The following is a 25,571-nucleotide window of genomic DNA, read 5'->3' on the forward strand; positions in this document are numbered from 1 at the left end:
TGATCACATTTAGAGCTCAGTTAGGTCTGGCTCCTGGTTACATTGTATACATCTTAGTTCCCTATCCATACATTTGACAGCCTTGTTGTCATTTCTTTTTTCACGCCTGTGGCCTGGTGCAAAGTTTGGCCCTTTGAGAGGCATCTCGAGCTTGTCCAGGAAGGGAATCTTTCTCTTAATTTTGTTTGTCTGATTCAGGAAGCCGAATGCAGATTGGAGACCTTGGAGGCAGCGTTCATGAAACACATACAAGAGGTGCGCCACTTGGTGGTGGTGGTAGTGTGTATGTGTGTGTGGTGAGGGTGGAGGTGAGGGACTGTCTTTCAGCAGCCATTGCTCAAATCAGTTGCTCCAGATACAAGAACATACTATGGAAACAAATTTGATTGACTGTTTTTCAGAGAACAGTCTTAATTCAAATGTGTATCTTCAGAGCATCACTCTGTATCAGACCATCACTCTCTATCAGACCATGGACCGCACATTATCTGGCTGGTGCAGCTGAGCATTTGAATATTTCCAATGGCAGCCAAATGATACCAAGGTAACCAGCTGGGCTGAGCTTATGGCATGTGTATCTTTTTGGATGCATTACTTCCCTGGTCATAAATGGTCCAAAACTCCCTCTAGTGGAAACCTCTAGCAGAGCACTTAAAAAAAACACAACTAGTCATGTAGTTAAATTTGTATTTTGGTAATACTGCATTTCTTTCCATCCATAACTCTAAGAATATATATGTGACAAGTCTGCATTAGGGCAAATATTTATTTTGATATAGTGAATTTTTTGCACTCCATTTCCACATCACTTCAAATTTCTACTCACATGGGGAAGGGGAAATGAGTACTACAGAAGAAATAGCTGAAGATCTTATTATTACATGCCCAGTATAGAGAGATTAAAAAAATGCATAAAGACTGGGTGGCCTAGGTTAGTGACCAGTAAGCAGAAGTGAAAGTCACGTTTCTCAGTGGAAACTTATTTGTCACTGTAAGGACAGGATATCTATCAAATGGTGATGTTAAAACCCACACTTTTTTGGTTTTAACTGGAACGAGTAACATCATCACAGTTCGAGGGACTGTGATTGGTGCAATATGAAACACCATCTGTGAATGGTTGAGTCAGTCCTCAATCTCCTGTCAGATCACAAATGTCAAGTCTGACTGGACTGATCAGTCATTATAATGATGTCAGCAGGAGCCGCATTTGACAGATCAGCTGTCAATGTCATACAAACAGGACCACAACAGGCTACTCTGTCATCATGTCGGCACCCTCTCCTCCAGTGGCATCCGATAGGCTGAGGTCCTCCAGCATCTCCATCAGGGAAATACGCGGTGCTCCCTCCTCATCAGTGTCACTCTCCACTGGGATCTTTGATGCATCTGAAATTCAAAATGATGCTTTATTCATTAACCATCTAATACCTCATCCATAATAAACTGTGACACTACAGGTATAAAAGGATACACAGATATACCCGAGTGTAAATCTAACACAAACTGTTTAACAGCCCTTGACAAAAAAATGAGCCATAGCCTGCCAATTTAATTTGCAACAATGCAAACCTAAGTGTGTCAACAGTAGAGTCCAAGCTGCTATTATAGACACTGTGAGTCATAAAAACATCTGTCCAGGTCCAGGTGCTCACCTCTATAGATGTTAACGTTCTTCCTCAGAGCCTCATCCTCCTCCAGGTCCTCCAGGAAGTCCTGGTATTGTCTGAGGAGAGGAAAGCAAGTGAAGAGCATCCCCATGTTAATAACATACAGTAGAGTTTTAACAGAAAAAAAAAAGATGGAAGCAGACAGTCACAATTACAGTGGAGCATATAATAAGTATACCGTTCCCTATTCCTACAGGCTGTCATACTATTACTGACAGAAAAGGTTTATGACCAATACTACTTTCTAATATTACTTTCTACTGCCTAATACTCATTTCCCTTCAGGAGGGCCCAAGCTTGTTTTTGCTTTTTTTCTTGCTTCATATAAATGATCATTATCACCATTACAACAGTTCATAAAGATGTAATGACTTCAAACACTGTTATTCAAATAGTATTTGGCATTTTCATCTACAATACAATCATATCTACAATTGTTGTGAAAAGACAAAATTAGACTAAAACACTGTTGTGTTTTGAGAATACAATATCAATATCAACAAAGCCAGTGCACTTGTGGGAATTTGATTTCAGCATGAATAAATTATTCAAATAAGTGAAATGCCAGGGGTTTCCAAATATTTCATCATTAAAAAGGGGTGTGGGCGACTTTCATGGTATTGAGTGGTCACATTTTTGAAGCCTGAATTGAGACACTTCAAGAACTTTGTATAAAGCCGGCATCACTCTCCTACCTCTCATCATCTGTGTCCATGCCCTCTCTGTCTCGGGCCATCTCCCTCAGTTTCCAGTTCCTGCGCTTCACCCTCTTGCTGCGGTCGTAGCTCTTCTTTATCAGCACCTGAGAGGATCCACAATCTTGTTGTACAGATACTACAAGATATCTACCTATTTTTTCCTATGTGATCAGGAGATGTAATATTTTTCAAAGAATGAGATCAAATCTATAGTCAATACTGTATGTTGCCACTAGAGGTCAGTGTCAACCAACTCTGCAGTGGTTACTGAGGACTCCTCTGAAAATCAGGTTTGTTCACTGAGGATGTTAGTAAAGAGTTCAGTCTTACCACATCAGGCAGATGGTGAGGATTCATCTTATTCAGGTACTCATCGTTGATGTTGGAATTGGCAAAGTCAAAGCTGTAGGGTGAGAAGTAAATGTGCTATTATATGTGCAAAATCACAGCGGCCCATTGGTCTTTATTGTAATCACCCGACCGACATCTGGACTTCCCAGCACCCCTCTATATAGCCCTCCATACCTACCCCTGCACCAGGTCTCCTATGTTTAGCAGGTGGCCCAGGAATGTACGGCAGTGGTACTGCTGACTGGTATCCATCTCTGATGTCTTCTGAACCCACAGCTCAGCCAGGGTGTGCTGTAACACACACACACACACACACACACACACACACACAGGGAGTGAGACTAAATTTAGTCTCAAGCCATTCTAACAATATTATTCTTGTTCCGTTCCTCCAATTCATCCCAACAGAAAAGTAGCATTGATAGTAATCCAACACTCTGACAGACAGGAGAGAGGGAACAGTATCCGTGCAAACCTCATTCCCTGCGCCAGTTACACAAACACTCCTGCGTGTTTTTGTTTTTTGGCTTGAATCACACATGCAGGTTCGGGGATAATGTAATGGTCCACTATTGATTTTGCTTCCCAGAGAAGAGCAATGTTCTTCCATAATGCAATCTGTTGTGCAACAGCACTGCCTACAACACAACACATGCGCACATACACACACCCTCACCTTACTGGACCTCAGGCCAGCTCCAGCACCCAGCTTCTGGTCACGGATGATGTCAATATCCATAACAATAAACTCCTCCAGTTGCCGTGGGTTACAGAGACTGCTGAAGGGGTTGCGCCAGTATGTGCTCCCATCCACCTCAGCAACTAGTGGGTCAGAGTTTATTAATGTATTTATTATTGACAGACCGCTTTACATTCCTAGTCTGATAAGACAGGCAGCCAACAAGAGTGAGCAAAATTAATAGAGTTTCAAATATTTGAAGTCACTGAGACTTTACTTGCCAGACAGTTAAACCTCAAAAGTCAACATTTACCTTGCAAGATGAGATAAATCACGTCCATTTTATCAACTATCATTTCATAGACAGGTTTGTATTAGAAATGTGTATTAGAAATGTGCCAATCTGGATGCATTAGAGTATTTTAAATCTAATTCTTGATCTAGATTTCTTAAAAACTCACTTTAAAATTCTATAAAGTTTCTATAACAAAAAGACATCTAGGGATGGAAGATAGAAATTAGCTAGAATCAATGTGATATAATACATTTGATTGTCAATGTGTTTCTATCTGTCCATATTACAAATAAACCAGACAGGCAGACAGACAGAAACATGCATATATTTCGAGTAGTGCACTTAATTGTCGACTGCAGCCCAGTTTTGGCCGATGCTGCTCTGCCTAGAGGCCGTCTCCGCTGCTCAGCCAGCTCAAAAACTTTCTGCAGCAAAAATAGCCTGGATCTTTGAACAGTAATTAAAAACGTGTGCGCTGCCTTTCAAAATGTCAGAATTCTGTTGAGGAGGGGCGCCTGAATCTCTCATATAATCAGTGATTAAACCAGAAACGGAGGAAACGTATCATCACTAATTGTCACCATCCTCGTATTGATTACACATCCCTCCAAATGTGTGACTTGGCTATGTGAGCATGCATAATGTAAACTGAAAATATGGTTTGTGTGTGTGTCTTGTGTGGAATGACGTGATTGGGAGCAGAGGGAAGCTGTTGAGTTAGACAGCTGTGATGAACATGTGGTCAGCAGACTAGGGTCAGTTTAGTGCAGCATGGAAAGGTTATACCTAGGCACATTCCACCAGTCTCAGTTAAATCACCAACACAAATAAGATATTTTTGATGCTTTTTTACATAAACAAACACTCACAAACGCACACGTATGCGCAGCCTATAACTGACCCCAACAAAATGAGTTGTTTAATTTAACTTTGATAATGTTTACTATGAGTTAGAACAATTGGATCACAATATATAAGAACTTGATTATCTAGTTTGATCATAGATTTGACACTCCCCACAGTTATCTCCCTACCTATCATATTAAACATTACAAAGTTCACACTGTGCTAAATCATGGGGCAAATTCCTCAGGGGAGGGTTCCTAGCAGGAGAGGGTTTGGGAACCCCTGGCCTGTTATATATAAATTCTTGCGCAATACAGTAGGTGCACACGGGGCACACATTACTGAATGAATGAAGACATCAGTACTCTGGGCTTTAGTGAATCAAATTATAACACACAGTGAGCCGACGATACCCAGGCACGCTACACTGCAGCTGTTTGAGTACAACAGGATGAGCCTACCTGTGGAAAATACAGCAGTACACCTGTAGAAAGAATACTCACTCTGTAGTGTGTTGGGGTCGATGAGGTGGATGGTGCTGGTGACACGAGTGCACACACACACTTGACCCATGTTCCCCAGGCTCTGGGCCAGCCGCGGTGAAAGGCACACTACATTGTCCTGGCAACCAGATGCAACAAAATATACAGTGGTCAAAGTGAGGTCACCGAGAAAAAAAAACAAAGACTTTGGACTTGTTATGGAAGTCCACATCGTTTCCTACAAGTCTTGATTGTTTTCCAAAGAAAGCCTAGAGATCATACAGCAGAGATTAGGAGTTTATCTCTGGATTACACCTTTCTACACTAATTTAAGAATAACATGGAAAGGTAAGCTTTGGACTCTGGTCTCAACAGTACGTACACAACAATCTCATTAAGATGTTATGTGTAGGAAAAAGTAATGTCCTATACATATCCCTGTTTTCATGTAATCACAAATACCCTTTCCCCTATACAAGTATAATCCTCTATCTTCCTGCTGTCATCATGATGCTCTCATGGCATTTTGTGTTGTTTTCATGTGATTTTCTGACAAGCTGTCCATTGCTGAGACAACTACAGAGGCTGGATGTGAACAAAATAGTAAACCAAGTATATAAATGACAGACTGACAGACTCAGATGGACTATGGCATATTCAATAACCTGATATACAAATGATCAGAATATTAACACTTTCACTATGACCTTTAACTACTTTCATTATAACCTTTAACCAACTTTTTTGGTATTATCACATCTTATATAATATTAAAGATTGGAGGATTGCTATAAAAACATAGTGACAGTTCTAAAGAATTTGCTGTCAGCACATGTCAAATGACCAAAGCTTAAATCTACTCTGCATGGTTGTTTAAAATACAGAACTAGAACTACATGTCAAATAGGATTTAGCATCCATTGAAAAAAAGAAACACACCTGCCAAAAATGTCCCTACCCAACTTAGTTTTCATGTCGGAGCATATTAATTCTCTCTTGCTGTTGAATGGGTCTAGCTTATGATCAGCTTTCACTGACAAAGGCAGATCCAACATGAAAGATTCTTGGCCAGGCTCAGATTTCCATCTGCATGTCAGCAGAATGTAAGACAAATTTCTAAGACAACATATTTCCTAAACCAACAAAGTAGAGGCTTCAGTAGTGACGGGATATGGGAATATGACAGTTCTGGCTTGTCTGAAATAAAGAGGAGATGTGGGTGTGTCTCGGATACAGGAGTAGATCATTCGGAAAGAAGGTCCGACTCAAACTGACAACAACAGAACACAGTGCTTTATACCTTGCAGACAGGAACAATCTCCATAGAGAAGGTGCTCTTATAGTTGAACGTGTTTGAGTGGATGTCGTGGGAGATGAGGCGTTGGGATGTCTTTGACCTTTAAAAGTGAAAGACTTGTTTATTATCATCATCACAGACAGCATTCAATTGAAAAAGAGACAGAGCCAAGTACAAACAGTCCCAGATGATGGACAAATCATACGAACAAAACAACCGACTGTAAGCCACAGTGCCTGTGTGCAATAAGATGTTCCACACATGCAAATGACTAGTGTATTGTGTGGTCTAGCTCATCCCAAGTGTTGAAGGTCATCTCAGCATCAAGGCAACTTTATATAATGTCAGGGCTCCGAACATCCACTAAGAGCACCTGATCACATTCGCTGGTTTTCCATTCAACTATTTTTATACAGATTATAATGTATTGAAGTAGGAAGGCTGGAAATGGCAAATTATGAATGAAAATTATGAAAATGAATTTTGCAAAAATGTTTTTATACTTGCTTGTAGCAGAAGGTTTTTTGTCAAAAAATAAATGATGTGATAAGATGGAAACACATCTGTCACATAATGACATTGCATAAGAATAGCTCCATTTTTCTTGTGAAAGTGTTTTCTGACTAGTTCTGTTCTTTGTTCAGCCCAGCCAATGGTAATGGACTTAATTTGCACATTCTTTTTTTGCAACATTACCAACGTTCCCTCAAAATATGCTTGAGGGTTGGATGGAAACATAGCTATTGATTATAAGCAGTCCTCAGTTTGAATCTTCTCTTTGAAGGTTATGATCAGCATCTGAATAAAAGTGGAATGTGATCCTATTACTGTGTTTCATGTGGACAATTAGTTCATTGGCCCAGACTCCGGCATCTCTCACCTGCAGGGCACGGTGCACTGGAGGAAGTCGACCATCTTCTGAGCGTGCTGCTTGGAGCCGTAGTAGAAATCAATCCCCTCTGAGAGAGAGAAGAGGAATACCATCAAACCCTCCACCAATAAATTAATCACAGACATAATTCACAGCTCGCCACCACAGCAGAACACATACGCATGCAAACACCACACACATATACACACACACACACACACACACACACACAGCAGAGCAGATGAGGATGGGAGAAAATATGGCAGCCACATGTCGAAAGCCTCCATAAAGCTTTTAACTCGTGCCGAGATATGGAGATAATTTAAATTAAACTGTCGGGCCAAATTCGCCTTTACAACCCAGTCCAAGAGCACAGAGTGCCGGTGCTGAGCCATCACTCAATCCATAGCATGTGTGCCTGGGTGTGTGGATGCCTGGGTGGGTGTGTGTGTGTGTGTGTGTGTGTGTGGTGTAGAAATTTGCATCTGTAAACAGGGCATGGAGCAAGCTTGCATTACTGGCATCTTGTATGGAATGCCTGGTCTGATTACAGCATGCTGATTAGATCCACATCGCATGCCCTTCTGAAGCCCACACAAGGACAGCTGTATTAGGAACTGATTGGCGCCAGTGATATGCATGCGTGGTTTGCTGCCCGTTACGGGAAGAGGTAATTAACACTCGACACATCATTATGTTCCGCTTATTTCTAATCCACATTAGCTACACTGGCGATGAATGAGACACGTTTCCCCCTTTTCAGTGCAATTCAGATTGAGACCCCGTAGAAAGTAGTAGGCCCCTCTCTGCATACTTTTATGTACACTAACAGTCACGTTTGGACACACACATTTTTCTTTATTTTTACTATTATTCACATTTTAGAATAATAGTAAAGACATCAAAACTATGAAATAACGCAAATGGAATTATGCAGTGACCAAAAAAAGTGTTAAACAAATCAAAACTATCTTATATTTTAGATTCTTTAAAGAAGCTGCCCTTTGTCTTGATGGAAAGGCAAAGGCTTTCATACATAGGCATCAACTTCACTATTTATATATGACTACAAAACAAATTTCAAGTATATAAGCATAAGCCTTTAGATCAAAATGGCTTTAAGATAATGAAAAACATTATACATTCAAACAGGTGTGTCCAAACTTTTGACTGGTAGTGTATGTAACAATATAAAATATATAAAACTATGTGTTATTGACCTACCATGGATTTCCTTGATGTTGAGGGCATTCTGGTGGAGTTTGTGCTTGAGGATCAGCTGTTCTAGATAGTAGAACGTCTTTTTGTGAGCAGTCTGTCAAAGAAACACATTTTTCAGCGTCACCAACATATAGAGACTCTTACACAAACCCCCCTCCTGTTGTGATTTCCAAAAAGTATTGGTTTGAAACTTGGATAAACGGCTTAGCGTCTGCACAATCTTTCTCTGTCAAAGCCTGCTGTGGTCTTTGTGACCCTCTTAGAAGACCAGTCCTGATGAAACCACAGTCCTCCCCTCAATAGAAGTCTCTGCTCTACTGCCTCTCTACCAGTGCAGCTAAGCTTGGTTTACCTTCACACAATAGTGATAAATGGATAGAAGTGCAACACTATGACTTTAGTGTCATATTCACTGTGAATATGACATATCGGAATATCCAGGGCTCTTCGCTTGTTTTATAGAAAAACAAAGGATAAAGAGTCATGTTTAAAAATGGAGGTCAGACATAAACACAGAATAACAGAATTGTGAGGGCAAAAAGTAAAAGATTTGGTATGTGAGTAAACTGTAACATGGAAATATCAAAAGAAAGCATCTTAATGTGGAAGCTGAGGGGAGCAAGCCGGTGTGAAATATGGGGTCAGATTTAAGGGGTGTAGGAGCCAAAAAATATTTGCAAAAACCTGTTTGAAATGTTTGTGATACATTGCCAAAGCCTTCTAGCCCTAGTGTATAAGTTACTCTCATTTGTTTCGGAGGTGTGAACTTTTTGGGCCCTTTTGCTACCTAGACAACCAGTTTTAGGCAGGTTTGCCAAAACAAAACCACTATTAGTATTTAAACTAAACAGTAAATACTTGAGAAAAGATGCATATTGATAAAAACAATCTATTCTTAATATAAGCATGGATATTAAACATTGTGTGATTACAGGTGGATGTAAAAATGCGTTAAAAAGGTGAGAAGCTGAGTCCAGTCCAGGTAAACTAAAACAGGAGAAATCCAAAACTAGGAAAAATATTTATTTATATGATATTTCCTGAGACCACTGACACCGACCTTCTGCCTAACTTGCACCACAGCCTTCCAGAAGTCCTTGGCTTCCACACGGTGGCAGTCGTCACACATCTGGGACTGGACGACAAACTCGACCACAAACACCTGCTGCAGGATAGCGCCATTCATCACCTGGAGGGAGAGAAAGACACCAGCAAGCTACATCATGTGCTCCGTCTGCACCGCAAACAGTGGCCAAATCCTGTACTCAAAGTACTTTTCTAACCAAGTCTTTTGGGAGGAGAACTTTTGGTTTTGATGCTGCCATTTCTGTGCCATGAAGAGAATATGTGACAAGTGGGCTCTAGAGACGGTGTTACACAGACCCTCCTCCGGCACAAACAAAAGACCTGGTCCTGAGAGGCGTGGGGCTCAGGTTCTCACTAAAGGTCAGAGAGATGAGATGACAGCCACTGGCAACACTCACTTGTCTCAAACAATCAGATAACTAAGACCAGAACAGACAATTACATGTTTTCTTACTTAAGAGTTTTCTAAAAGTTTGTTGTGTAAATAATTATCTTCATGTGAAACTGTGTGTCATCTGTGGTAATCGGGTGCATGTGTTAAGCCTTGACATTGTTGTTTACCAAAAAGCTCAAAATATCACAATATTTTTCAAAAGAGGGTGAACAATGCAAACGCAAACTGAGGCGATCATCCATTCACTGCCACCTGGAAAAAAACACCCAAGACAACTTTTGGACAACAAGCAACTTGCCTATCTCAGGTTCCTAATCAGTTTTAATCCCTTCGGTTGAATGCCACTCTCTCATGCCTATCACCTTTACTCTGTTTCCTTACCTCTTTCTGTATGGTCAGTTTCATCTTAATCCTTTTGGAGTGTGGCTCTGTCCACAGGAAGCCGGCATCAATTAGACGCACCTGTGAGGAGAGAGGTCACGCTGAATGCATGAAGTGGCAAGAGCCCTGCTCACATGTTCACAAGCACTTCTCCTCGACCTAAATCACCACTGAACTAACGTGGACTGGTCAAAGAACTAGGGTTACTGGTGATGTTAGATCACATTTGAATTGTAATGTTAGGGGGCAATGCCACTGTCATCTTGACACCTTGATGGAACAGGGAAACACAAGATCCGGGATTAGGTGGTACTACAAAGTGGCGATATTCTTGCTGTCCTGTTAGCACTGGTGGTGTTGGTGGGGGAGAGGGGGAGGGGGCTATGGTGCAAACCATATACTTGTAACTCCATCACTCACTAAACAGTTAGATACATGTAAAACTCCCTCCTCTTTTCTAACTCTCTAACAAATCCCCCAAAGTATAATCAAAACTGATATATATTGAAATGTATTACTATTATTCACAAAGTATCCAAGGTGTTTTTCAGGTACACAAAATCATGATGAAGATATATCTGGGAAATTACAAGATGGGACTGAAGTAAGTACATTAAGTACTATAAGACTGCAATCAAAATCATAGATTAGAAGGGTATAGGTGGAACAGATTTCCCTCCTAGTGAACATATGGGCAGAAGAAAAGATGCACTAACAGAATGATGTGATCAGAACAAGGAGCATGGCAAATAATGTTGTCTTATGCATTTTATCTGAGTGTAAATAAAATGCAAGTAGGCAATCGTGTGTGCTGTGGTGCGGTAAGAATCAGGAATGCTTACTTTGGTCATGGAGCCCTTAAGCTTTTTCAGGCAAAGGGCCAGCAGCTCCCTGGACTCCAGAGCGCACTGCACCCAGGTGGCCGGAGGCTGTAAATACCTGAGCAGAGGAGGAAAAATGTGCCTTCAACACACCGCCTCAACTTATACATTCTCAACAAAGTCAATACAGTAATTGCTGGAGTTACTTTGTGTGTCCTGGTAAATGTTTTCCAGGGAGCAACAGCAAAGTAATCAATATATCACACTGTAAAATAATGCATGAATACAAACAGGCTTGGAACAAACCGTTCACACTGCTTGCAGAAGTGCACCGTGACCTGCTTGGGGATTCCCTCGGAGATGTCCACCTGGCTGCGCAGGCAGGACACACACATGTTGGCCGGGTTGGGAGGGATCGGGATCCCACAGGTACAGCACAGGCTGGAGAGGGGAGAGTAGAAACACTGGTGAAATGAGTAAAATACATGGCTGGATTGGTATTTCATATATCTAGATTCACTGTCTAGCACATATCTTTTTGTGACCGTTGTGTACAAATATGTGACAGAAATATCTTTGATACATGTGTCAATAAGACGCAATGAATGTGTCAAGAACAAATTTGAGCACATAAATAAATTCTTAGTACTTACATATTCCCCTGGCTACTTGTGGCAGGAGCCTGCATGTATTCCATTCTCGTCAACTTTATAGATCTGTGTATCTCAGTGATCTCTGAAGACAGAAAAACAACCACAGATTTAGTCTTGTCAAAGCCCAAGGACAGCTGTAACAGTAGCTAGTACTAGGATGTGGGGTGGCTAATGGTTACCTAGTAGTGTCAACAACTTTACAATCGTATCAGTAGGTGAATTCAAATTAATTTGTCTCAGTAGATCTTCGAGTAAGTGTACACATGGAGACCGAAATCTACATGTTGTTAGCAGTACAACAGTTGAGAGCAACGATTAGGTCGCTAAAGTTAACAATAGTTTAATAATAGACCAGCTAAACAGCTAGATAGTTGGCTATAGACAGCTAGACAATTGTATAGATAGACAAATACTTTCGGCAAGGTAGTCACGCACTGTAACGCTGACAGCTAACGTTAGTATACTGCCATGGCTATATGCTATATGCTAAATGCTATGGATATCAGACAGTTAGCATTCAAGGCTAAGCCGGATAGTTCCGTTGTTTATGTTTCAGTGACATCTATGGAGACATGAGCAGAAAATGCCAAGCAAAAATGATTCGATAGTTTCATTTCGAACAAACGAGAACCCGTAAAACTTACTAAAGTTGACTGATCTCAGGTCCACAACACGCTGTTGAACCGCTCCACGTTTTCCCCACCGTGGAACCGAGAACAGCCTGATGACGTCAGTGGGCCTGAAGGACCTGGAGGCTGTCTTCCTTTGCCTGAATAAAGTTGCTTCAAAAACAATTAAAATTTAATAAAGACATGTATTGAATTATATCTAACTTATTTTTGGCCTTCCATCCTTGTGGTACCTTATCCATAGGGCTGAGCAACAGTATAAATAGAGCTGTTTATAATAAAAAGGCAGATAAGACAAAATATTTTTTTTTATCATACTGTACACATTGGTCTGGGCTTACAAAAGAAGAGAGATTTGACAAATGACATAGCAAGAGACTAAAGAATGGCATACTGAACATACTTGACCCTTGTTTGAACTCTGAAATATAGTTTATTATGCACTTCTACCCTCCCAGTTGCAATATAATGTGGATAGGTCATACAGGATTTACATGCAGTAGCTAGTCAAGGCTAGGGCAGCAAGATGAACAGATATGAGGAACATGTATGAGAAAAATCTAAAATATATTGGGGGTTTGTTTTCTTACAGCTGTCTTCCTCCAGCATCACTACCACCACCACATCATCATAATCATCATATGTCAACAACAACAATAGCAGAGAAAATAATGACAATCAGCCCATTTACATGCATGTGAATAAATCAATAGCCTATGATTTGGGATACTCAAATGGTCCAGTTCTGGGTTGGTGCATGTAAATACCTGTCCACAATTACCTGGATGACCTCATATCAGCTTTGAATATGGCAGCACAGGTGTATTGATATTAGCCTCTGTTCTGAGGTGGGAAACACATTAGTGTGAACACAAGTTCACTGCTGTTTTTTGGGGATCTGACAAAATTCTATTTCCATGCTAATATTGGAGATATTCTTGTTCATACAGAAATATTTGTGAATATCCTGAGTAAGACCTTTATTGTTGTTGTTGTTGATATTAGTAGTATAGTAGTAACCTAGTAGTAGTAGTAGTAGTAGTAGTAGGCTAGTAGTGTTAGTAACGAAACGATCTGGAACTTATTTGACTAAACTGGGTATATTTACTTCAGGAAACTTGTAGTTTAACTTGGTGAAGTAAAATAGCCTGCGGTGTTTGAACTTCCACGGCCCTTCTCAATTCAAAATATAGGTCTCATTACTTACAAATGGAAATACCTAAACAAACTTTTACAGCCTCAAAATTCCTGTAGGCTCATGCAGAACTGTCACATAGCCTACTGTCAATAGTATCAAAGCTCACAGTACACAGATTTTTATTCACTTTTGCTCAATTGTCTGATTATTTACGATTTCGGACAATTTGATAGGCTATTATTATAAATTTGTCAAAGTCAAGCCTCTGCGGTTTGGCATTTATAAATCCAGCGTGCCACTGGTTTCTGTGCTCACATGTGGTCAAAGAGGTGCTGTCCTTATGTTGCCTTCAGGTGCTGTCGGAAATATCAAAATCTTGATTTGAGCGCCCGTGAACGAAGTGGTAAATGGGCAACGACTGGAAACATGGGAAAATTTTGTAATAGCCAAGTTGCCGAGATGTGATGTTTATGGGGCGGTAAGCATGGAAGTCGTGTCAAATATTCATGGTAAAAGTGCTGTATTTTATTAATGTTTAATGTTGTTTGGCATTTTATTTAAAGTCACACTGAAATGAAAAATGACTTTTTCGCATTTTATCATACCATACACCTATTTGACAATTTATGCAAAAAAATGACAAAAATATTTTCTTGTATTTTCATACATCATAATCTCATTACTTTTACATGGAAAAAAATCTGTGGTGACTTCATTGCATACCAAGAGGTGAAATACAAATTCCAACCAATAAAACCATCACAGATTTTTGAACAATCCCGCCTTCCTATTAAATATAACTGCCCTTCTCTCCCTAACTGATATCCCATTGGTTTACACTTTTGAATACTCCCTCCCTGCTTTAGCTATGTCCCGCCCCAATATCATACAGGAAGCAAGATGCTCTTAAAATGCAGGTTCATTGTGACTTTAAATAATTAGCATTGTTGCACGTTTATATTTTCAGTCTTTAAGCTGTTGCATATTTTTGTTTTAACAATTGAATATAACTTCCCTGATGTGCATTTTCTTCTCTTTACTGTGCCATTACAGCAATAAGTAGCCTAACTCTGTACCACTTGATTTAGAAAACAATGATTTCTAAAACAAAACTCAAAAAAACTTTTGTTACAGGGTCAGTTTTGTTATGCTTCCCGACCAAAATCACTTGAATGCGCCGACAAGTTGGTATTTACGACCTCCAGCCTAGACGAAGGAGCTTACGAGGTGCACCTGAAGGCAGCACCAACGTTTTCTCAACCAGCAGGAGCGAGCCGCTGCCAGTGTGGCAGCTGGGAATGTGTGCACGGCTTCATATAGACCGCTATTTTCAGGACTGGGAAGAGTAGTAGGGCTGGCCAAGAAGAGGTTCTGCCCACGGGTCGATTCTGGTCAGCACACACAGGCTTATTTTTAAGTCCGGAGCGGCGGCGACCGTTTTCTCTCCGGGGTGGCAGTTGTTCCTTAACCGCATCAGATGGACAGGGGACAACCGCTGGTTCACTGCGGGGCTTCACGCTAGAGGGAACCGGCCGGAGCAGCGGTGTGTGTACGGATACCTCAGCCATCTCTCCCGCCTGGTGAACCCGGCCAAAGATGCAGTGAATTGGCCCCTCTCAAGTCAGTGTAGTCTTAATGTTTCCTGGCGTGAAGCGCCCGGGTAAATGTGCTTATTTCGCCGCCGCCGACCCACTCACGCCAACGACGATGGACTGAGATCTGCGGGGGCGAACGAGAAACAACCTGCCGCGATTTCCTGCCTGTAATAAATGATAGAGGATACGATGACACTGCTGTCTCTGTTAGGTCGGATCATGCGTTATTTTCTGCTCAGACCGGAGACCTTGTTCCTGCTGTGCATCAGCCTGGCTCTGTGGAGTTACTTCTTCCACACGGACGAGGTGAAGACCATCGTCAAGTCCAGCCGGGATGCGGTCAAGATGGTCAAGGGGAAAGTGGCGGAGATCATGCAGAATGACCGGTTCGGGGGGCTGGACGTCCTGGACGCGGAGTTCTCCAAGACCTGGGAGTTCAAGAGCAACAACGTAGCCGTGTACTCCATCCAAGGCCGGCGGGACCACATGGAGGACAGGTTCGAGGTCCTCACCGACGTCGTCAACAAGAGCCACCCGTCTATATTTGGGATTTTCGATGGCCATGGGGGAGAGGTAAGGTGTGATGAAAAGTAAAGTGAAGTGATGCAAGGGTTCATTTGTCTGTGTGTGTGTGTGTGTGTGTGTGTGTGTGTGTCTCCCTCACAGTCATCCCCACTCACCCACTCTCACTCTCTCCCTCACACAAACACCCTGGGGCGCCCTAGTAGGGGGAGTAGTGCCCTAAGCTGAGGGAGGGCCCCTAAAGTGGATTAAAGCTCATATTTATAAATGTTTAATACCTTTATTCCCCCACTGCCCTGGTTTTGAATTGCGGCTTGGTTGAAATCTACAAAGCTGCCAACAAATAAAACTTTGAAAAAAATGCTGTTGTGTTATCTCAGACTGGAGCAAGCTGGAATAAAAAATGTGGCTAGGTTTTTCCTGTGCAGACTAAAGCAAAATTGTCCTCCGAAGGCAGATTTTGAACAGTTTTTGACATCCAGTTAATGCTATCAAAACCCATAACTTCAATTAGGGACGTGTCTGATAATTGATTGGTAAATTAACATGTGGAGGTGCGTTTGAGCTGTGGATGTGTAGCCACAGATGTTTGTCACAGATGGAGTAATGGTGTGGGGGGCGAGAGGAAAGTGAAGGGGGGGCCCAAGGGTCACCTCCTGTGCACAGGACAGGACCCATAATTCCTAGCTACACCCCTGCACACACTCACACACAAACACACACAAGTCTTACTAGGAATTTCCAAACAGGCAAGGCAGCTGCAATTTGTCTATTTACAGACTGAAATCATGCTCAAAATATCCATCTCTCATGACGGACACGTTTTTGGCCATAACAGGATTTATTAGGATGCAGGCCCCGCGGTCTAACACGATTATAGTTGGGGAGGGGGAGGATGAACTCATACTTCAGAGGTGTACAGCTGGGCTCAATCATATGAGAGGAGCAGAAATGAAGTGGGTTATTGATCAGTGATTTGCTGGTCACTCTCCGCCCCCAGTCAGCACTTGCTGACAGCAAACAAATCTCCCATGTCTCCCTGCTTCTCTGGTGCTAATGAATGTTGACGTCTGACTCGAGAAACACATTCACGTGGCTGTGCATTCAGTGCGTCGAGGGAACAGCTTGCCATAGAAACGCAACACAATGAAGACTCTCAAGAAAAAGATGTCAGTTAAAGGGACAAAGAAGTGTGTGTGTTTGTCTGTGTGTGTGTGTGTGTGTGTGTGTGTCAGAGGGATTGCTTGTGTGCGTAAGCATTCACGTACGAGATGACACCTCGGTTAGATGGGGACAACATAACAACACTGATTGATCATGAAGTCCTGGTCTGCTTGAACACTGACATTGTTTCTTAGGGCTGCAGCTGTGGCCTCCGCTGACAGCACAGTATTGATGCTATGGAGTCACACACACACAAAAATATAACCTGCGGACAAACTCTAACTGACAGGGCTATCCCGCTCTCCTCCATCCCTCGCTGCCTCGCTCTTCTCTGCTCCTCCTCCTCACCTCTCTCATTCCCTCTTATCTTCTCTTCTTTTCTCCCCCTCTTTATTCATCTCCCCGTTCCCTCTCTCAGTGTTTCAGCCTTCACATTAAACACTACACTTGGTAAGGAGCTCTCTACTGTTCAGGCCTCACAGCGACTCTCTTCAGTCTGAGTTTGACTGCTATGGTCTGATTGAGGCTGAACGATAACATTCTAAAAATAGGCAGCCATAGAGATGGAGGATAGCTGTTCTTTTAGGGGAAATTAAATTTTAGGCCGTAGCGCTGACTGCTGCAGTTTTTGACCAAAAGTGGTCATTGGATTGTTTTTTTCCCGGCGGCCTGTATGTGTTCCTTCCCTCCGTGAAGGAGACGGCTCCTTTTAGAGACCGGTAGTCTAACCTGTGAGCCCTGCTGCAGCTACCACACATGTGGTTAAGAGACAGGCAGAGTTAAACAGTGAATAGGAGACGTGTGTTTGCGTATGTGAGGGAGAGAAAAGGAGAGAAAAGAGTGAGAATCAGGACGAGAGAGTGGGAGAGCGTCAATAGTGAGAGAGTGAGTAAGAGCGAGATGAGAAAGAGGATGTTAAGATTTGCCCATGTAGGCGAGAGGCTTTTTTCATAGCATGTCCATGGGCAACAATTTGGTCTGTTCTCGTTCCCACGCCCTCTTTTGAAGTGTGTGAAATGCTTGCCAGACAGCAGCTTTCACAAACACTTCCTCTGCGTAGCGAATTTAGATTCATTTTTTTTCAGCCAGAGGGTAGTGAATAAAGCAGAGAGATGCTCTGTGGCCCGGGGCAACACCAGAAATACTAGCTGCCTCAGCTGGCTAGTTAGTGAGGTGTCAGCCACATCCTTTCCCTCCACACACACTTTACACACACACACCTCCAAACTACACACAGTTGATAGGTTAATAGAGCATTAGGTAGTCTAATTTATGACTTTTATCAACCTGTATCTGGTGACCAAGGATTTGCAGCAACAGATCTCGGTCCCAGCTTACAGTAGCCTGTAATGGACATAAATGTAAACGTTCATTTTCACATTTATGGCTGGGCGATGTGCCTATTCACAATAGAGTGAGTACGCTAGAGCCGAGATCCATCGGAAACATCAAGTGAAGAGGTAATATGTCACCATGCAAAATGGTACTGCTTTATCTTTTGCTTTTGTGGCTTGAGAATGAATGGCTCTTGTGGGACGGGGGGGGGGGATTCCAAAACAGAGAGTACGTGCCGGAAAGTGAGTTTTAAAAGCCAGAAATCTCAGCGCCTGGCAACATAATCGTCAAGTTACTGGTATTGATCAACAACCGTATCAAATCCCCGCAGATGTAGTTATTTTGTGCTATGGGACAGTAAAAACCTGACTTAATGCACCTTTAAATATGGATTATGGGGCAGTTGCGTTTTCACCACAAAGCTGCAGAGTCTAGATGGTGTTGATCTATAGCGAGGTTGCGGGGCGGGCAGGACAGAGGACAGGAGGTCAAGAAAGAGGAGTCCGTTACTTAGAAAGCTCGACCTTATCACTACTCTAACACCACACTGGAACCAATCAGTTTACCGCCAGATGAATCGCCAGTCAGGCCTAGATAACATCTGGAAATCTCTCGCTCCCTTTCTCTATCGCTCTGCACCCCACACACACACACACACACCAGCACACATTCAATTTTCAAGGTGTTTAAAATCAGTGTTTAATGTGTATATATCCATTGGCAGTCTCAGTCATATTAGATGTTGGCTCAGTGAGGGGATTTATCTGTTAAATGGAGATGGATTTTTAGCTGACATATAGAAATTACCTCCATGTAAGAGTTAACCCTGGGCTTTTTCCCCATCCATATAATGGTAACGTGAGCCATTTGTTCCTTATTGGCATTCACCACAGAGAGCCAGCCATGCTCTCCTCCTCCCCGACTCACTGTCAGGTTGTGGCTTCAGGCGCTGCACAATTACCTCCACTGTAGAATATAGAGAAGACATTTACTACAAGCCTCTTTAACTTGAGCGTGGGTGTTATTTTTCTCTTTCTGTGAATAGCTCCGTGGATAAAAGCAGTAATAGTGAAGTTTTTGCCATCCTTTTACCTTTTGTGCTGCTGTTTTTTTTTTATCACTGCTTGTTTTATCATGTAGTTTCAATCAATGGTGTTTATGTGTGAGTGTGCTCTGAGAGACATGGTCTACGGCTCCGAAGGAGGTGATGGGAGAACGATGAGTAAAGATGTCAAAAACACTAAAAACACAGGGGAGATGAGAGAGGGATCCTCTCTGTTTTTATTCAAATCTTGGCTTGTTTTTAGTTCACCTTCCTTGCAACCCCACAATAAAGGGCGTTTTTAGTAAAAAGGCCAAAGGCCAGTGCATTTTAGGTGTGTGTGTCCACAAGCATGGGAGATTAATGTTATCATCTTTGTTTTTGTGTGTGTGTATAACTCCAGAAGCATGGGAGGTTAATGTAGTCATCTTTGTTGTTTTTTTGTTTGTGTGTGTGTGTGTGTGTGTGTGTGTGTGTGTGTGTGTGTGGGGCATATGTCTGGTTTAGATACTGAGCAGCTTGAATCCCTCCTGAGCCCACTCACACTGGAGAGATGAAAGAAAGAGCCGGCATGTGACTAATTGCACTGTTGGCATTAGAGGATTAGAGAGAGAGCAAACGAAGAGAGAGAGTTTGTAAAAACAAAAGACAGCAATATGTGCCCGAGTCTATACATTTCTGCTCGTTTGTACATCAACATGCAGGTGTGTGTGTGTAAGTGTACACATGCTCACATACACATGCAAGAAGGCGCACAGCTTCTCCGTCATGGACATTGAGGATTCACACAGAGATGAGAAGGGCAGTTTGGTGTTATCTTGTCTTCCAGGGAAAGAGGACAACACTGAGAGACTGTGAAATGCCACAGGCCTATCAGGACCAGACACCTGCTTCACACCGTTTCTCGTCACGTCTTCAATCACGGCCCTCAGGGAGTTTGTCAGATAGACTAACATGCACACATTTCAGGATAAATGACATTTACTAACAAAATTATAAAGAACGATATTGGAAACCGTGGAGGAAAATCAAATGGGAGGTCTGTGTTATCACGCAAGTCCCGCTGCGAACCTGCTTTTACCCGCCAGCTCATTGCTATCTATAAACTATGACACGTGGCAAATCTGAGCAGCAGGGTGGTGTGGTGAGTAGGGAGATCGTCCTGCAACCAGCAGGCTCAAGCAACAACAGCAGGGCTCGCAACAACAAGCAAAAACTAAATTCCTCCCAGCTTTAGGGGTGCTGCCCTGTAGCTCATCCTGCCCTTCGACCTCCATGTGGAGGGCCAGGCAGCGAAAAGAGGAATTTATCCAACGAGGATCAATAAATTCTCACATTATTTTTATCTTCCTGGACCCACTTCTGTCACCTGTGGCGAAGGCTGATGCTTAACATTTCAGCCCTTCCTTGATGTCAAGTGAAATGGAAAGTGGAGTGCACATGAGAGGTGATATTCGGCCAGAAAATACTGAGAGAGAAGAGACCAGAGAGCTCGAGGCTCTGCAGAAAAGTCTTCTGACCTTTCGGTAATTTGTCCCCGGTGGTGATGTTTGTTTTCCTTGTAGCCAGAGGACTGTCAGGGAGCGTCTGAGGAGTGGAGTCATGGAGTGGAACACGGCAAATAGTCCTGCTGAATAAATGGATGAATGGGCTGCTGCCTGTCAGGCAACCTAAATGTTTAGCTCTGGAGTAAACATCTGTAATCTCTTTTTTTTTTTTTTCCACCAACATACTTTTCCATAAAATAAATGCTAGGCTCTTTCTGAAATCCACCGACTGTAATGATATTTTTTGCCTGTGTGTGGACATCTTGATGCATCACCTCGCCGTAAAAGTTACAGCCTTTAATAGATTAATAATGATCATGCACTTCCATATGTGGGTGTTTTTTTGCACTGGATTGCATGATAGGTGTGTGAGTGACAGGAATGTGTGTGAGTGTGTGTTTGCAGACAGCATGTATCGCCTGATAAGAGCGCCTGCTTCAGCCCCAGTGTGTTGTCCTTCCCCACTGGCACTGACTGTTCAATAATTCAACACCCCCTCTGTCAAACACTTCTGCTAAACCCCCTGACTAAATATATACCCACCTGCCAGCAGAAGGAAGGCACAAGGTGAGCATTAACACACACACACACACACACACACACACACACACACACACACACACACACACACACACACACACACACACAATGGGTGTGAGGAGTCTGGGGTCTTTTCTTGAGAGTTGTTTGTGAAGTTCAAACTTCATGGTGTTTAGCTTCCTCTTTGTCCTCCTCCACCTCACCCACTCTTCACCCAGCGGAGCCAGTTTGGGCTGACAAGGGGTCGAAGGGCAGGTGAGGTGTTGGAGCTGTTGTGTTCGGTTGTCAACCCCCCTCCCTCCCCGCTCTCCTTTCTCTTTCTCTCTTTCTGTCTCCTCTCTCTTAATGAGCTTGGCAGTGAATGAATGGGGCAAAATGACTCTATCTCCGAGGCCATGTCTCCTTAGTGATTCCTGGTGCCCCCTAGTCTAGGCCCCCCACTGTGTGCACACTGGCCTCAGCTGCTTGCATGCTGACGCTCGAGATGGCGTGTGTGTGTGTGTGTGTGTGTGTGTGTGTGAGTGCGCGCGCTAACATAGCCCATGTGATGTTTTCCCTATTTTAAATGCCGAGCATGCCTGTTGTGTAGGAAGTCTAGATTTAAGATGGGATTGTAGACCTTGCAAAGCTACAAGTCAATCCTCTTTATTGATGGTTTCTGAATACGTAATGCTTGCCTACAGTAATACTGTATTTGTCCATACAAAGTAAAGCAGTTTGTCTGTGTAGTCTCAAGTCTGTAGTCTGTGTTTGTTCTACAGCTGATTAGTAGTCTCTAAATCTAATCACATGACTGGACTTGACTGGGCTGCTTGGTCTAATCTACACTACGACTGTTTTGAAAAGGGAACATTCTTTACATACAGGCCAGTTGTACAGAACTAGGGAAATGAAAGTATGCTTGTGTGTGTTTTTTCAGCGTCATTAATGCAATATGAGGCTGAGTGTGGGTGTACATCTGAGTGCCAGCACATTTGTTTGTCTGTATGCAACTGATGGAGAGAAAATGGATGAGTCAGTTGAAGTTTGCCCGCTTGCTGTCTTGGCAGTGGGGCAGGCAGGAGAAGAATGTTGGCTGAGAGAGGGTAGCAAGTCGCAGCTGTTTAGAGTTAGTGACACTGGTGTGTGTGTCTGTGTGTGTGTGTGTGTGCGTGCGTGTGTGTGCAAGAGACTTGTCAGTGATTTTGTAACACTCACAGTTGCTGCTATTCCTCTCTTCTCACTGGCCAGATGGGCCTGTGGGCAGGGCAGGTGCATTCTGGTAAATGAAAAGCAGGCCTCCTGGTTGTGTCTGAGCCTGCCGCTGTGTCACTTATCAATAAATCTGCCCACGGGTTGCACGTGCCGCATCAGATCATTTTGAATATCTGAGGCCTGTCAGATAAAAACAATTCATTTTATGCTTTTTGTTTTTTTATTTGTAGTGTGTGTTTTCATTTGTACCTTACTTTGATTGCACAGTGCCTGTGCCCACATGTTTGTGTGTGTATGTTGGATGTTTGTACACTGGAGCAAGTCTGTCTGTTGGACACATGTGTGATACAGCCTGCCAGACATCGATCCACCCAGACAGGAGGAATGCCGCTGATATGAATGTCTGATATTAGCAGATGGTTTCTATTCGCTGCAGGAACTATGAGCTACTAAACCTCAAACACAAGCCAGGCTGAGCCAGGTTGCCTTTAATTTACACTGTAATGAAGGCTCACTGGATAAGGAGAGGATCAGGCTCCATAGCATGTCATTAATCTGTGGTTGTGATTTTAAATTGAGAGGGAGAGGGGTTTTACAAGTGCATGTGTGTGTGTTTTGCATTTATTTTCAGGCAGGAGAAGTATATTTATCTGTGTTTGTGTGTGTGTGTGTGTGTGTGTGTGCCAGGCACTTGCGATCCTGCTGGATCTCCGCCATGTACTTCTGATTATGGCCCCTTTGAGATTTATGACCCTAAGAGTATTTTTTTCCCCCTCCCTTGTTTTTTCTCTTTGGTTCCCTCTTTCTTTTTCAGGGTGTTTAGTGAGAGGGGTGGAGCAGGGGCCATCTAATACTGGTGAGGCTTTGTGGTGAACGGCCTTCTGGGTATTGGTTAGATAAAGCTGTGTGTCTTAAGGAGTAAACAGGTGAAGAGGGAGGGAAGGAGGGAGAGGAGGGAAGCAGAGAGAGAGAGAGAGAAAAGAGGGAGGATGGTAAATTATTTTCAAAGAGATTGAAGCGGAGACCTACGTCTTCATAAAAGTAAGTAAACTTAATCTCCCAATGGGATTTAAAGTGGATTCTGTCTGGATTTGTCCGACCTTTTGTGGGTAATCCTAAACTATGTCATCAGATGGGCTGAAGGCCACAAAAGGCAAGCTGAATGTAAACCCGGCACTTAGCCTTGTCCCAGTCAGAGATAGGTTATCTACTGGCCGCCAGGACTTAATGTTGAGGCTTCTGGAGGTGTCACTAGCCTCATTCAACTAATCTGTGATGGGTTATTCCCGCTTGATAAGTGACGTAAATGCTCTCACCCACCGTTTTCCTCCAACATCCGAGCTAGGTTTCTACATAGGTGCACTCCCAAAAATAGGACAGCGGATAGCTACGTCAGATCCTGTGTATTGGTAAATAGGTCTTGGAGTGTGTGTGTGTGTGTGTGTGTGTGTGTGTGTGTGTGTATTTATGTGTATGCTGTGGTGCTCTGGGTCATGGGCCGGTGATGGCTGGGACTGGATGGGAAGTTTATGGGTGGATAAGCAGGCCGGTAATTGATTAGTGTGGTGTAGAGGAAGCTTATGGTGGTGTCGGCTAATGCTAACAGCTCAAGGCTCTTAGGAACCCTGCTCTCTTCCTGAGAGCGTCTCTAAGCCGAGGCTAAAAGGAGTCGAAGAGACAGCGAGGCAGATTAGATTTACACTAATCCCACTGGGGAGATTGGGACTATACGTTCACATCTCCCCTCTCTCCATGGATTCTGCTGTTCCTTTTTCCATCATCCTTCTCTCCCACTGGCCTGTATGTTTGTTTATCTAATTCACTCTTCTTACCTCGTTTGACTCTATTTATCAATATTTTCAAATATCCCTTTCTCTCTGGAGTGTGAGAGTGTGTGTGTGTGTTTGTGTGTGTGTTTACACATCCAGTACCTGTGTGTGCTTGTTGTCCAGAGGAGTCTGTATGTTGCCCTCTGGCTGAGTTGTTTAATGAGCTTATCCAGCAGTGGAGCTGGCAGCTATACTTACAGCTGCTCAGAGGAGGAGAGGAGAGATGCTTTATTCTGGGTGAGAGGAGAGAAAGACAGAGGTGTGGATGAGAACTGCCCTGCGTAGAGGGAGGAGGGAGGAGGATGGAGGGGAAGAGGAGGAGAGATGCTAGGCTTAGAGCTGCTCTTCAGGAGAGGCGAGGCTAGAGGGATTGACGAAGAGGCAGGGAAAGGAGAGATGCTATAGGCTTGCATAGGCTTACAGCAAGAGGGAGGAAGGCAGTGGAAGAGGAAGCTTAAAGCTGCTGTTAGGAGGAGGAGAAGAGGCGGGGAGGAAGTTATTACTTTCAGAAGAGATGGGGATGAAATCACGGATAGAGAGGTGAGGCCTTTCCTATAGCCTATAGCCTGAAGATATTGTATTTCAGGCCTGCAGCATTATGTGTGTTAATCAGAAAGCACCAGAGCAAAGTTTGCTTAGATTTAGAGGCTTGGCGTATGTGCCTGTGAAATGTGGAGTTGACAGATACAGGCTCAACATAACTGTACAGTGTACAACAAGCTGTGAGTCAGATTGTGTATGAAGTGTCAGAGGAAGTTTTTCGTCTTTGATCATAAGTCTGTCAGACTGAAGGCCATGGTAACATGGGACAGTGCTCCCAGAAAGCGTGACATACTTTTCCACCTCTTTCTTCTCTGTTTTTCATCTTTTCTCTCTCTCACACACACTGCTCTCTGTGTCTGTTGACCTTTTCCTACAGTAACTGTCTCTGTTTTCTCTCTGTTTCTCTCTCTCTCTCTCCCTCCCACCAGTTCCTACCTCTTTACCCCCCCCCCCCCCCCCCGCCTTACCTACTTATCTTTCTCCTTTCTCTCACTCTCATCCCCCCCCCCCCCCAATCTCTTTCGTCCCCAGAAATCAAAATCTGTCATTCACCTTGAGTGTCTCCAGGATACTATTGTCTCCAGGATACTATTGCCAAGGGAGTGCAATTGGAGATTGTGTGTGTGTCTGTGTGTGTGTGTGTGTGTCTGTGTGAGAGCGAAAGAGAGAGTGAGAGAGAGAGAGAGAAAGTAAGCACTGTGAAGGACAGAGATTCCTCCTATGGATCAAACCTCTGATTCAAACAGCA

At 43.1% G+C, this 25,571-nt stretch overlaps 2 protein-coding genes across 4 annotated transcripts in view; one reads left to right on the forward strand and one right to left on the reverse strand.

Moving 5' to 3' along the window:
* Positions 1-743: 743 nt before the first annotated feature.
* On the reverse strand, positions 744-12,438 carry nmd3 (NMD3 ribosome export adaptor). Its single transcript, XM_071927897.2, has 16 exons — positions 12,390-12,438; positions 11,746-11,827; positions 11,399-11,533; positions 11,114-11,210; positions 10,272-10,352; positions 9,471-9,599; positions 8,414-8,504; positions 7,199-7,277; positions 6,322-6,418; positions 5,043-5,160; positions 3,396-3,541; positions 2,898-3,010; positions 2,699-2,771; positions 2,366-2,472; positions 1,656-1,726; positions 744-1,389 (listed from the first exon to the last, which is right to left on the reverse strand). The coding sequence occupies exons 2-16, from the start codon at positions 11,787-11,789 to the stop codon at positions 1,256-1,258; spliced, it is 1,515 nt and encodes a 504-aa protein (XP_071783998.1). The 5' UTR covers positions 11,790-11,827; positions 12,390-12,438; the 3' UTR covers positions 744-1,255.
* A 2,374-nt stretch (positions 12,439-14,812) lies between these two features.
* Positions 14,813-25,571, forward strand: part of ppm1lb (protein phosphatase, Mg2+/Mn2+ dependent, 1Lb) — a 38,179-nt gene continuing 27,420 nt past the window's right edge. For all 3 annotated transcript variants that reach the window (XR_011785610.2, XR_011785611.2, XM_071927883.2), the window contains exon 1: positions 14,813-15,680. Coding sequence is in view for 1 of the 3 variants with exons in the window: in XM_071927883.2 (XP_071783984.1) it covers positions 15,282-15,680 (399 nt within the window). In the remaining 2 variants the exon portion in view is untranslated. The remainder of the gene's footprint in view (positions 15,681-25,571) is intronic.

Source organism: Centroberyx gerrardi, chromosome 6 (genome assembly GCF_048128805.1).
Source record: "Centroberyx gerrardi isolate f3 chromosome 6, fCenGer3.hap1.cur.20231027, whole genome shotgun sequence".
Classification (NCBI taxonomy): domain Eukaryota; kingdom Metazoa; phylum Chordata; class Actinopteri; order Beryciformes; family Berycidae; genus Centroberyx; species Centroberyx gerrardi.